The sequence below is a fragment of the Phascolarctos cinereus genome, unplaced genomic scaffold (genome assembly GCF_003287225.1).
Source record: "Phascolarctos cinereus isolate Bilbo 61053 unplaced genomic scaffold, phaCin_HiC Scaffold_3;HRSCAF=262, whole genome shotgun sequence".
NCBI classification, from domain to species: Eukaryota; Metazoa; Chordata; class Mammalia; order Diprotodontia; family Phascolarctidae; genus Phascolarctos; species Phascolarctos cinereus.
Genome location: NW_027555736.1, coordinates 14,781,405 through 14,796,424, shown reverse-complemented (window position 1 = coordinate 14,796,424; position 15,020 = coordinate 14,781,405). Strand labels below are relative to the sequence as shown.

Genomic DNA, 15,020 nt, shown 5'->3' with positions numbered 1-15,020 from the left:
ATTTCCCCAATGGAAGTTCCCCAAACTGGTGAAATCACAGGCATGAGTTCCCTACTCTCCCTTCAAAAATTATGATGAAATTTGTAAGGAATAAACTTCTTACCCCCAAACTCATTACTCCTTTAATAAATAGATTGTACTGTTTTTCTTTTCTTTCAAATCACACTGACCTTACTTAGGTCGAGTCTTGAGAAAAATGAACCTTGAAGATTACTTGTCGATTCAACGAATCCCATTCTTTCAGTGGCTAAGCTGCCACTATTTTACATTAGATATCCAGGGGAGTTTGTCTTGCTTTTCTCAGGCCACAGAAGTTGCTGCAATTACTAATTACTACTACTACTACTACTACTACAACTACTGCTACTACTACTATGACTACTACTACCACCACCACTGCTACCACTCCTCCTCCTCCCACCACCACCACTAATTTTAAACATTTTATATAATGCTTTATGGCTTACAAAATGTTTTCCACATGTTAATTCTCAAAGCACTATGTTGCCTTGTGTTACTGACCTAAATGAGTGATAAGCTTTCCGAGGTTTGATCTGGTAGATTCTCCTATAGTTTTGGGATGCTAAGTAGTAGCCTCCTAGTTCCCTACAGGAGTTAACTCTGTTTTCAACTCAATTTATAGTACCACAAGATCCCAGCATCAGAGCTGGAAAGCACTTCTGAGGGCATCTAGCTTAAGCCCTTTATTTTACAGATGAGGAACCCTGAGCAGTGAAGTGATTTACCAGAGGTTGCACAGGAAATAAACATTTGTGGTATAATTTGAACCCAGATCCTCTGACTTCAGAGCCAGAGTTATTCCCACTGTTCAATATATATTTATAATAGTAATGTGCCTACTCTGTGCCAGGCACTGTACTAGAGGCATGGAGGATAAAAAGAAAAATCAATCAGTTCCTGCTCTCAGGAAGCTAACGTTGCAGTGGACATTCCAAAGAAGACACATGTTTGTGCCTAATGTCTTGGATAAATTGTATTTGATATGCACAGAACTTGTTCCAATGGGCCACAGTCACACTGAAAAATTGCATGCTCTCCTTTCTTTCACACATAATTAATTTAAAGATATTAGTTGTTTGGAAACCTACCATTCATCCAATTGAAAAGATTGGTTCCCATTTTAATTCGGGATTTAAAAACCATTACTCTCTAGAAAAGGATTTATGTGAAAATATTAGTATAACATTTTCTCCTTCCAAAGGTAGACGATAATTTCCTACTAGCACTTTGTTGGAAGATAACCCAAATGATTAGCATAACTAAAGGTCAGGTCTGGGAGAGGAAATTGTCTGTATGATTAGGAAAATGAAACATCTGGCTCATGCATCTAATTTCTGTACCTACCAAGATTTCTTCATGCCTCATAGCTCCAGAAAATCCATTGGCCCAAGTTTCCTGATGTCAACATTTGGGAGAATGAATTAATATCTTACATCTGTGTGGCTTTCAGATTGTAAAAGGGAAATATGATTGGATGACCTTTGTAATTTGAGCCTAAAACAATGCTAGTCTGAAGAAACTCTGAAGTGATTTAAGTGATTTAAAAAGTCTCATAGATCTTACCATCTTTTTTTTTTTACCAAAGAGAAACTTTCATAATAATTTACAATGAAAATGCAAAATATGCTGACAGTGGTCACATGAAATAATGCCCAGGAGAATGGGCACAATTCTCTACAGCAGCCTCTTAATTGGCCTGAAATATGCAGAGAAGGCATTCCTTTGAAGGCCACTAGATTTTTATGATTCATAAGCCACAGAATAAAAAAAGTTGGATCCCTGTTTCCCCTCCCCTGCCCATCATGAAGTCAGATTAAAAAACAAAACAAAAGACTGACGAGGTCAGAGTCCTTCCCAAACACCAGCATTTTGCTACTTCTCAAGAAAGATGATGGAATGTCACTTCTCTACTCAAAAGCTTGAATAGGCTCTCATTACCTATAAAATAAATTTTCACATCTTGATGCTGACATTCAAGGCCTAAACAACTTGATCCCAAGCTACATGACTGTTCTTGTCTCGTGTCATTCCCTTCATGTAGTCTCAGTTCTAATCTCCATCACTCATTCATAGCTACTCCTATTTCCATGTCTTGTTTCATGCTTTTCCTCAGGACTACATATGTATTTAAGTGCCTGTAATGGGCCAGGGCCTGCTGGGTGGTAGGGATGTAAAGAGATAAGGAAGCCCTGGGGAAGATTCCGTTCACCTGAGGATCTCCTGCTTTCCTTCAAGGCTTTCAACAATTGAAATCTACACATTCAGCCCACAATTCTTTCCTGAGCTCCAGGACCACAACAGCAGATAATGCCCACCAGCTCCAGGTAGTTGTCCCGAGGGCATCTTGAACTCTACCTGTACAAAAGAGAATTGAATATTTCTCCCCTACTCACCTTTTCTTCCTTCTTTTTAGTCACTCAGGGTCACCCTTTACTTTTCCTCTCATTCCCCTTTTCCAGTCATTTGCAAGTCTTTTCCCTTCTACCCCTGAAACATCTTTTATTTCTGTGTCCTTCTCTCCAATCATAAACCACCATACTGGTTTCAACCTCTCATGGCCTTCCAAACAGAGTACTGTAAGTACTTCCCAAGTAATTTCCTGTCTCTCTCCTTTCCAGCTGCCAAAATGATCTTCCTAGATCCTGCAACCATGTTACTCTTACTCAAGAAGCTTCAGGGGCTCACTATTGTCTTTGAGATAATATGCAAACTCCTTTAATTGGTATTTAAAGTCTTTCACAATCTGGATCCACCGCATGTTTCTAGACATATTTACTATTATAAGCACTTAGACTGTGTTCTAGCCAAACTGTACTTGACAATCTATTTCCCTTTTTAGTGGCTTTGCCCAGGCTGTGTCCAGTGTGTGGAATGTTCTCCCTTCTTGCTTCTGCCTCTCAGAATCCCTGCATCCTTCACCCTTGTCTCACCTTCTCTTGTTTCCCTATTATTCTTGCCTTTGTCCTTAAGTCCATGAGAACATAATCCTCTGGAGAGGAAGGCCTGTGACTTAATTCTGTCTCTACCCCTGAAGTTGGGCCCACAGCAGAATGTGAACAAACATGTTTTTAGTTGAATTGAATTGAGATGAAAACATCTTTAACGTAGAAGAACTCTTGTCTTCCAAGCATTTCCAGATCCTTGTTTGGGAAATGTCTATGATATTCATGCCACAAAAATTTCCTTTTCCTTGAGAAGAAAATGGAGGCACAGTGATGGACAGGCTTGTCAAAACCCACTTAGCAAGTTTGTAGCATGCTAATTCACAATTATCCAAAGTTCTCTCCTCTGCCAATGAGGAAAGTGTGGACCCGACTGTATCCCTATATTCTCTATGATGTATGTCTACAGAGAGAGCTTTTAAAGAGACCTGCGTCTGAGAAGAAACTAACATATGGCCCTTGGGACCTCAAAAGTCTCTTATGAAACTAGGAAAATGTGTCCTGAAAGTGTATCCTGAATATGTATCTTAACAAAAATAATGGGTTTCAGCATGTTAGCCCTTGACACAGTCGAACAAGAAATACCTTGATGTTCTTCCTTATTAGAGGGAGATTTTTCCCAATGATAACCTGTCAGCATGGGTGGCCTTAGTATCGACTCCCCACCTTCTCACAGCATCCCATATCCTGTGGACTAGAATGGGAAAGAGAAAAACCATTCCTGCAAACCATCCTCTTCATTCAGGACCAGCTGCTGCAATCTTTCTAAAGCTCCCACCCTTTGCCCTTCAGTGAAATGAAATCTTTTGGACTGTCTGGGGAACGAAGCTTTCTAACTATGGGCCCTAATCTGGGTCATTGAGGCCTGATTGCACTTTGAGGGATAAGATACACAAGGCAATGGTCAGTCTTCTCTTGGCTTAATTGGCATATGGGAGGGATTTGGGAAAAGGGTATTAGCAAACTGAATCCTCATCATAGGAAACAAAAGTCCCTCTGGGCTCATCTCCCTGAAATCCCCTTTTATTCAGAAGAGGATGTTGGAAATAAGTGGTGCAAAGATGGTGGGAACATGGCGATCTTTCCTCCAAAGTGCCCAGTGCATGAACATGATTACAAAAGGTCAAGATTTCAAAGACTGGAGCTTTAGGAAGTTTGGGAGTTCTCGCTACGCACTGCAGAAATCTCACGAATCTAAGAGGCATTTAAGCAATTCAAGAGACCTTACCAAGCCACGTGAACCACAGCCTCGTGTGGACTGTCACACATCAGACTAGCCCGATTTTCATAAGTGCCAGACAAGCCAGTTCCCTTGGCATGCCAAAGCACAAAAAAGATCTTTCTCTGTTGAGTAATGTGAGAGACCAAAGCATTGTCATTGAGAAGACATGATGGAGTGCTCCTCAGAAGGATGGTGTCATCTTCCCCATTAGAATGGAGGCTTTTTGAGGGCAGGGGCTTTCTGGTATCATTGTATCCTCAGCACTTAGCATACTGCCTGGCACATAATAAGTGCTCAGGAAATTCCTATTCCTTCTTTCCTTCATTCCTTCATCCATTCACTCCTTTAACATGACAAAACAGGGTAGCCCCATCCTTCAGAGAACAGAAGCCCTGTTAAATACATAATAATGCTACTTCACTGATATACTCCTGTGTTACAGAGGGTTTTTATACCAGGCACAGTAAATCTACCCTCACTGAATTCCAGAATCCCAAAGGGCACCTAACCTTCTGTATAACAGCCATCCCAAGTGGCCTCTGGCGAGGTTTCCACTCTCATCCTCTAAAGGGCAGATTTCATGGTTAGGAAGTTCTTCCTTCAGGTGAAGTCTTCAAACCAGAAATACATAAGAAGAGCTCATATTTGTTAGCAAATCATATACACTATCTCATCTGAGCCTCAGCACTAACCCCATGAGGTAGGTACTACAGGTGTTATCTCCATTTTACAGATAAAGAAACTGAGACTCCAAGTGCTTCTTGCTCAGGCTCGACTAGCTGACAGTGTTATTAATGTGGTTTGAAGCCACGCCTCCCTGATTCCAATTTCCAAGCTTCAAACATGAAGCCTGGCCACTTCTGAACCCCCTCCCCCAGTCATCCAAATTCTGCCTTCAGTTGCTAAGAAGAACAGCTCCAGTTGTCCAACACATTCTTTTCCCCACTAAACCTTTTCCCAGCTAAACATATCTGGGTCCTTTCCCTAAGTTGTAGAGAAATGAGATGGGAGAGTCTGAAGCCATAATTCCACAGGTGGTAGTCAAACCTTTCTATCAGACAGATTGAAAAGTCCTCTGTACTAGAAGTCTTCACAGCTGAGGAACACAGAGACATTAAGTGACATGCCTAAGGTCACACTGATCAGAAGGGTCTGAGGACAGATTCATACTTTGGATTGGAAGACTGTAGCAAGTCTTCCTGACTCTAGGTCCAGTGATCTATCTAATATGCCACTAGGTGCTGGATACATACATGTATGTGTGCAATAGATATGCGATAATATACCATTGAACATACTTGCACATGTACATACATACACACGTGTACATATGTGCAGCATGGAGTCGTAGAGACTGACCGTGGAGTGACACACAGCCCCGACCTTGTCTCATCTCTGACACATTCAGATTGTGTGTGTGAGACCCTGGGCAAATCACTTCATGTCTGAGTGCCCACTCACCTCTCCACCCGACTTTTTGGGGCTCTGTGGATGAAAGATTGTTTGTTCATTTGAAGGGATTTTATGTTGAACCAGTGAAAGCTCAGGTGTAGACCAAAAATACATGTACGTTTATGAACACAGACACAGCAGTTGCTATGGAGCAGTGGGCACTAACATGTTTTGCCTCAGGCTCAGGGCTGCCTTGACAATGTCTTCGTTTTCCCCACTTTATATTTTGAAAACAGAAGCCCAGGTTGGATAATTAAAAGCAATCAAAGGAAGATTTAACATGTCTCCAAGGTAAAGTTCCTGTCAAGTATAATTTTCCACAAAGAAAATTTATCTTATGAAATTTGTTATTCTAGTTCAGGCTGGGTGAGCATGCTCAGAAACAAAATGGAATTGAGATCCTAAGCTTGGAGCTCTGGAGTTGAAAGGGACCTCAGAGGCTTCATATTGCAGATGGGGAAACTGAGGCTCAGGAAGTAGAGTGATTTCTTCAAGATCACACATGTTGTACATGTCAGACATTGAATTTGAACGCAGGTCCTTTGACTTCAGAGAGATAGCAAGGTATAGTAGAAGGGATGTGTGACTGAGAGTCAGAAATCTTGGGTCAAATCCTCCTTTTACTGACCAGGTATATGATGTGGGCATCTCATCTTACAAGCTTGCTATAAAGCTCTAATGAGATGATCTATCTATCTATCTATCTATCTATCTATCTATCTATCATCTATCTATCTATCTATAGCTCTCTCCACCATTTAAGGTATTATTTCTATATGTGGTATGTGTTATTATATAATTTTTCATAAATGTGAAAGATTACCTAGTGTTGTCACCATCTTGGAGCACCCAATAAGCTGATATTTCCATAGGGCTTTAAGACTTCTAAAGCATATAGGATCATAATGCTCTTGAGGTAATCTGGGCCAAACTTCTCATTTTAAAAATAAGGAAACTGATTCTCAAAGAGGTAGACTCTGCTTTGCTCTAGATGGAAGAACTAGTTGCATTGGGTAGAACTGTCCAAAATGTAAATTTAGGTTTGCTATAAGAACATACATCTTAGTAATTAGAGATATCCCAGGGGGAAAAGAGGCATGGGACTCCACTCATTGGATATCTCTAAGCAAAGAATCAATGCTCATTAGTCAGGAATGCCATTGATACGGATTTTATTCAGGTGTGTGTTGAGCTAAGTGACCCTTCTGAAATCCCCTCCAACTCTGAGGTTCTACGATTGGTTGGTAAGTGGTTGCCCTTCCTTCTTGACCAAAACGACACCACTGTGTTGGGGTCAAGGTACTATGTGTCCAACTGTGGTAGATCAGACCAGTATGAGCCTGGAAGGCTCTACCACAGATCAGGCACGAATAGCTCACAGGAATGTTTGGAGTGGGCATGTTTCATGTGTCCTTTGAGTTACTGCAATTCTGCTTCACCCATAGAGACAGTTCCTTCTTTGATGTGAGTGTGCCATGCTGGACAATTCAGTGCCAGTGTCTCCCATGTCTCACAATACTGTTCTAAGAAATATTCCAAACGGAATTATTTCCAGTTAAGCCAACCTTTACGGTTCATCTCTTGAGCGGTTTGACTGAGAGACTCAAAATGACTCTGCTTATCCACACCAGGCACAATCTTCCTTACTGGCTTAACTGCCACAGATAGTGGATCATTTTCAGGATCATTCTGTTATCAGAAATCCACAGAAACCACTCGGCTTTTACCAAGAGGTCATGGATTTTCCCAAATAAAGCCTTAGGAGTTCACTCCAGATGCTATTAAGTTGAAATATTCCAGTTATTTCCTCTCTGACATTCTTCTTAATAACCAAGAAGTTTTAGAAACATACAACATATTTCTTTTTTATATTTGAATAATATATGTCATGTAAGTTGTGCCGGAGGACAAGTCTAACTCTTTTTGGGTGGATGGATAGTGAGAGCACAGAGGAAACAACTTGTGAGTGAGTCTACCCTGTCAGGTCTGAGTACCAATCCACTCTCTATCCTATCCTATCCTATCCTATCCTGTCCTATTTCTGTTCCTATTCCTATTCCTATCCTAACCTATCCAATCATATTCCCATCCCATCCCATCCAATCCCATTCCATCCCATCCCATCCCATCCTATCCTATCCTATTCATATCTTATCCTATCTTACAAATATTTAGTCAATTTGGTATAGTGGAAATAGTCCTGGATATGCAATCAGAGGACATGAGCTTGAATTTCTTTTACACTACTTTTTACCTGTGAATCCTTGGGCAAGTTATTAAATCTCTGGATCTCACTTTCCTCTTCTGTGCCATGAAGTGATTGGATTGCAAAACCTTTAAAGTCCCAAGTAGCTCTAAGTTTTGATTCTTGAGATTTCTTAAGTGACTTCTAAGTGAAAGACAATGGGGCATAGTTGATATTGGCAGCTAAGTGGTGCAATGGCTAGGGTATGAGAACTGAAGTCAAGAAGACCAGAATTCAAATCCTGCCTCAGACATTTACTAGCTGTGTGACTTTGGGCAAAACACTTAACCAACGTCTGCCTCAGTCTCCTCATCTATAAAATGGTGATAGTAAGAGCAATGACCTTCCAGGTGTTATTGTGAGGATAAAATGAGATAACATTAAAAAGTTCTGTGTAAACCTTAAATCACTATATAAATGCTAGCTATTTATTATTATTATTATTATTATTATTATTATTATTATTATTGTTACTAGTTATTATCATCATCATCTTTGTCATTAGCTGTTATAGAGTGCCAGCCTTGAAGATCAGAAGTCCTGGTCTCTTCAAGTCTGGCCTCAGACACATAGTAGCTGTGTAATGTCAGGGGGTTTCCTTAACCACTTGGTGTCAGATCTCTCAGACAATAAATTATGTCTAGGTAACTATTCTGTGATTTACATTGTTGGAGGGAATTTCCACAGTTGGAATTTTCTAGATGTTTATGAAATTGTAGGACCTGATCCTCCTAAATCTCTCTTGGTCTCTGTTTCTCTCTTCTCTGTCTCTGCCTTTCTCTCTCTCTCTCTCTCTCTCTCTCTCTCTCTCTCTCTCTCTCTCTCTCTCTCTCTCTCTCTCTCTCTTCCCCCAAATCCCTGAGTATTCACTGCTCTCAAAAAGTTTTTAATCTAATGGAGGGGAGTTTGGAAGTTTTTTGTTTTGTTTTGTTTTGTTTTGGCGGGGGTCACACAAACTTGTAGGAAATTTTCCTATTTAAAATTAACATGGGTGCAGTTCCAAGCATTCAGGCAGCAGGTCACTCTCCCTGTGCCTTGATCTTGGGAAAGCCCAGAAAAGCCTAGGAAAGCATGGGGAGGGTGATGTGTGCTTAAGAGTCAGAAGGGCAGAGATGACTGACAGCCAGGATGACACGAGAATACATTGCTAACTTGCTTGGCTGACCAATGAAGTTGTGGCACAGTTCGCTTCTCCCCTGGGGGAGTAATTCACCTAATTTTGGCTTGCTTCAATTCCAGGACTCTTCTCAGTGCTGAAATTAGCATGACAACCCTGCCTAGCTCAGGGTTGCCAGCTTGGTCGGCTTTTAACAAATGCTGATATGAGTTAAATTTTGCAAATATCTGCTAGACTACAACCTCCTTCAGGGCAGGAAGCAGAGGCTCAAAGTTGCCTGGAGCTGAATTGCACTAAGCCATAGCCAGAAGAAATATCAAGCAAGAGAAGGGTTAGTCCGTGGGTTAACACTCCGGCAAAGGCTTCCAAACAAAGCAGTTTTTCTATAAGAAGCTGGTAAGTAATGCCTAGTTTTACAGACCCTACATGTGGTTGGTTACATCCAAAATGTCCCAAACTGATGCGTCCATCTTGTTCTGTATATGAGCCTCCTTCAAGTGCCCTGATGATCTCCAGGGGATGGTGTACACATCCAAAGAACTGACGCATTAGGTAATAGCAATAGGCTAAGCCAACTGATTTCTGACCTTCATTTTTTACTGACCCTCATTTCAATTGACTTCATCTAATTGAACGATTGCTTTATTTTCTGGTAATTTGGGGTGCAACAGCTAGGTGGTGCAGTGGATAGAGTGCCAGTCAGGAAGACTCCACGTCCTAGTTGTGTGACCCTGGGAAAGTCACTTAACCCCGTTTGCCTCAGTTTCCTCAGTTGTAAAATGAAACGGAGAAGGAAATGTCAAACCACTCCAGCCTCTTTGCCAAGAAAACCCCAAATGAGGTCAGAGAGATTGGACATGACTGAAAGAACTGAACAACTACAAAGTGTTTTGGGCAAAGGAAAACAGTCAATATTGACTAACATTTGATCTCCCAGGATTCATTTACTGCTATGTCTAATTTTACACCAGGGATATATTTTTAACAGCAAGAAACACTAACTCACATGTCTGTAAAGTTTTAAGGTTTGTAAAGTATTTTCTTTAAAACAATCCTGAAAGGCAGTTCCTGAAAATATAACACGCTCATTTTACAAGTGAGGAAACGGAAGCTGAAATGCCACAGAGTGACTTGACCAGAGTCACATAGGCAGAGAGGAAGTCCTGAAAGAGATCAGTAAATAGAAATCCCATAAAAGGACAAAAGTACAGGTGGCTATTTAAAAGAATAGTGACTTACTTATGAAGGAATGAGTCTTCTTAAAAGTTAAAAAAGAATGATCACCTAATTGATCTTTTTTATTTTGAAAACCTTGGGTTTTTCCATATTGTTTGCCTAAGTCAGAGGATTATGCCTTTATCTTAAATTAATTCATAAACTGCTTCTCTTTCAACAAGTTTAGATACCAGCTCTTTTCCTTGTCTGGCACGCACACACATACACTGATAATTTTCAGCAGTGAACAAGCACAAAGCTGTTGTCAGCCTGAGTTCATTGAGGGGATACCGGGCTGTGTAATTTACATTTAATTTGGCTTCATGTTTTATCAAGAATTAAATCATTTCATAATTCTTGGAAGGTTCAGTAACTTTGTCAGTCTGCAGAATTCCTAAGTCATCCCACCAAAGTCAATCACAACCAGTTTGTGAAATGGATGAGGTCTAGGGAGTGTCCTGAGGCTCAGAGAGATTAAATGATTTGTCCAGAGTCATACAGTCCGTATCTGCGAGAAATGATTATTAATAACCAATTAAAATTGGGGAGATTCTGATTTCCCCCTTTTTCATAGAGCCTCATTTCAAGACCTCAGTCTCTGAAGGTTGAGCTAATCTTCTTCTCAATCCAGATCCCACCCAGATGGAGTAGCTATTGTGTTCTATTCTGGTGGGTGGGGTAAATTATTTGAATAGATTGCTCACTGGCTGGGGGTAATTTAAGAAGCACGTGACATAATGAAAGTTCAGGTCCAGCCCCTCATTATGTTATTAATTCTTTCATTAATTGTTAAGCAATCAGAGTTGATTGCCAACCTGAGGAACACTCTCCCCCCCCCCAAGGACATAAAAATTGTGATCACACCACCATGACGGTCTTTGGTCTAAGACAGAGATGGATAAGTGACCATCCTTTAACTAATAACATGCTAGCCTTATTAATAATATGATTAAATTAACCAGAAATTATGTCTCTCAAACCTTTTTAAATGTCACACATCAGGGGAGATCTCTCCAGCTCCAAGCCCATAACTCTATCTATTACATCACAGCCATCATATATCATAGAAGCAGTAGAAGAACACATCTGTTTTGTTTTTTCTTCTATGGTGCCTACATTATTTCCAGTTTCAAAAGTGTTCTGATTAAAAAGAAAGATCAGTAGAGCTGCTAGTACAGATATTTCAACTTACAAGAAAATATGAAGTCTCTTTGCAAGGTTGAAGAAGGAAAAAAAAGTAGAACAGAGTAGGAAAAAATAATATGCTAGTTTTAAAACATCTTTGCATATTTATATCAAAAAAATAAAAATAAAAAATTTCTAGCATATATGTAGTATTTTAAGGTTTATAAAGTACTTTAAAATATTGTCTCATTTTATCCTCAAAACAACCCTGGGAAGAAGGTGCTATTATTATACCCATTATAGAGATGAGGAAACTGACACAGGCTTAATGATTTGTCTCAGCTCACACTGCTAGTAGGTGTCTAAGGCTGAATTTGAAATCAGGCCTTCCTGACCCAGGGCTCTGTATCCACTGAAGCCCCTTAGCTGCCTCTTTTAGATTCTCTGCCTTGTAGCCAGCAGAGCAAAATGGTATATATAGCAATACACAGAAGGGTTACTAGAATGAAGATAGTCACAAAGCCTTAAGCCAGTGTTTTCTACCAGAAATTAAAGTGAAATCCACTGGGAAGTCTAATTTTCATACAGGACAGCAAGAAAAGACAAAGTCAGTAAAAAAAAAAGATTGAAAAAAAGATAAAATGGACTAAAGTCATCCTCAAATTAAAATGGATAAAGTTGGGGAAAGAAAACCATCATTATGTGATGTTTGTCATCAGTGTCCTCCACACAGATTCAGGCACTCTCTCATATTAGGTTCTAATGTAAGGAGGTAATTTTAAAAAGTGCCCATAATATGATTTTGACAATTCCCTTTTGGATTTTTTTTACAGCCTGAACAATTATTTCCTAGTAATCTCTTCCAATGTTCTTAAGCCCCAAGTGAAACCAAGATAGTGATATCAACAAATTTGTAGAATTTGGTTTCAAAATCATCCAATATATTTTACTGAATAAATTCTGACTCACTTATAGAGGTGACAATGGCCTTATTCCCATCACTCAGTACTCTTGCTTGTTCAAATATAAAATGTTTTTTTAAGTATCTTTCCCAAGAAGCATGTTCACAAACAAAAATTGAGTCTTTGTGGGTGCATACATGCCTATGCACATATGATACTGCCTCTTAAAAACTGATTAACTCCTGCCTAATCAACAGCAATTTTACTCATTTTTTCTTCTAGAATGTACTTCCATGTGTCATAGATTCTTGGGGCAAATGAAACTCTACCATTCCCTAACCAAAAATAATTCTGGCTTTGAACTAAGGCTTATATACAGGCTAGTGAAAAGATTGTAGAGTCAGTTTTTAAAACTCAGTCAATCTTCCAGATATTTGGGTTACATGACATCCAATGCCTGAGTTGAATGAAGGGATGGAGGTTTTGACTGGGATGACAGGTTTGTTGGGTTTTGTCATGTCTGTTTAAAATCACACAACCAAGAGTCTTGTGCAGGTCTTTCAGAGAATCCAAACCTTAGCATTAAAGAAAAAGATGATTTTCTTTTACAAAAAGCCAAATTACTTCAAGTCAAATCAAGTTTTTGTTAGGTTAGGAAAATGTGGTAGGTTTTGATCTTAAACAAATTACCCATAAGAGTTTAGGCAGGCTAGATGAAATCCATTTTGACTGTATGTATATGCATCTATGTTTGTATCTATCAATCATCTATCTCTGTCTCTTTGTCTCTATTTTCTATGTATCTATCAATGTATTTTTCTCTCTCTCTCTGTATCTCTTTCTTTTATCTCTCATCTCCCTATCTCTTCTTTTCTATCTCTATCTATGTACCTATGTCTCAATCCATGTACATATGTCTCTATTTACCTAATGAAATGTGGGCATTCACGTACCTCATACCATTCATTCTGGGAATTGCTAAAAATGTACTCATGATGGCACCATTTAAAATAAGGACCTTAAGAATCCTCTTGTGGAAGGAAAGATTTTCTCTAGAAGTTACAAATTCTTATAGAATAATTTACTATCTCACACATCATAATTTCTGAAAATAATTTTCATGGGTTGAAGTAATTTATTAAATTTGCTTTGTATTATTTATAATAGATTGTAGATCAATCATTTCCCCTTCCTGATAAATATATATATACAAACATACATACATACATATATGTGTATATATGTTTTTATTAATATATATATATATATATATATATATATATATATTTTACCCACCAACACATCAATATATATAGCTCCTGTTCATGGAGTGAGGCCCTCACTAATTTATCCATCACAGTGACTAATATTTACCGTAGCCTATGTATTGCTTTTTTCTTCTTCACGACTCCCTATGGTGCTCAGGAGGATTATTCCCATAATTTACTCCTCTCTGTCAGAAATGCTGTTTTTTTATAATTTCGATAAATTACATTCTTAATGTCTTGTGATTGCCCGCCAATGTTAAATGAAATCGAGATGAATGCTAACTTACTTTGCTTTGGCCTCTGCATCTTCATAGGCCTTGTTAGAAACATCGTCCAAGCCTCCGATCAAGTGCTTGAATGAGCTGAAGAAACAAAAATGACAAGGATCAGGAAACAAGCCCTAGGAGGAGAAGTGTATCTGTGTAGAGTTGGAGATTGGGATCAGGAATCTCCTTGGCAGAAGGAAATCCCAGGTGAAGCAACGACCTCCACCAATACAGGCAAGCACCCCTTGGTGACATGTGACTTTGAGGGCTGCCTGGGGCCACTGAGAGGTTGGGGGTCTTATCCAGGCTCAAATGGCCAATATCTATTGGAGGAAGGATTTCCTGGCTTAGCCACAAGGCCACACTGCCTCTTGTATAGATGTAAATAATAGTATATTTCACATAAAGATATAGATCTATATATGTGTATGCACATGTAGCTTATAAATGTACAGAAGAGTATGTTTTATATAAAATATGGATCTATGTGTACGTATGTATCACATAATAGTATATTTCAGATACAGATTAATATATACATATGTGTGTATATATATAATGTATAGAATAATAGCGATAGCTAACATTTATATAGTGCTCACTATGTGCCAGGCAATGTGTGAAATACTTCTTATCCCGTGTGATGCTCATGACAACCCTAGAAGGCAGCTGCTATTGTTACCTTCATTTTACTGGCGAGCAGACTGAAGGGGCCTTCCCAGGGTTACACAGCTGGGACATGTTGAGGTTACACTTGAACTCAGGTTTCCTGACTCCAACCCCAATGATCTATCTTCTATGCCACCACCTGCCCCTAATATAGTTTATATATGAATACAGATCAGCTAATAGGCATGTGTGTACATATGAACTAGTCATATATGTTTACATTATATATGTATATAATATACTTAAGCATAAATATATATGCTTTTATCAATAGAGTATTTCAGATACACATTAGGTTTACATATAAATATGGAAAAATAGTACATTTTAGATATATATGTGCATGTATATATGTATGTGTGTATATAGATAGATAGACAGACAGGTAGGTAGATAGATACATAACAGTACATTTCAGATATAGATACAGATATCTTTAAGGTTTGCAAAACATTCTCTCACATTGCATTTCCATAAGGATCCTGTGAGGTAGTTTCTTAGAAGCAAAATGTGCTTTTAAATCTTCCTAAGAAGTATTAGGCTAAGGAAAGCTTATCTGCAGTTAAATGTATTTGC

General features: G+C 39.0%; 1 protein-coding gene across 2 annotated transcripts in view; it reads right to left on the bottom strand.

Moving 5' to 3' along the window:
- PRKG1 (protein kinase cGMP-dependent 1) overlaps positions 1-15,020 on the bottom strand; it is a 1,361,110-nt gene that overhangs the window by 133,133 nt on the left and 1,212,957 nt on the right. For both annotated transcript variants that reach the window (XM_020974951.2, XM_020974950.2), the window contains exon 9: positions 13,797-13,871. In XM_020974951.2, coding sequence (XP_020830610.1) covers positions 13,797-13,871 — 75 coding nt within the window. The remainder of the gene's footprint in view (positions 1-13,796; positions 13,872-15,020) is intronic.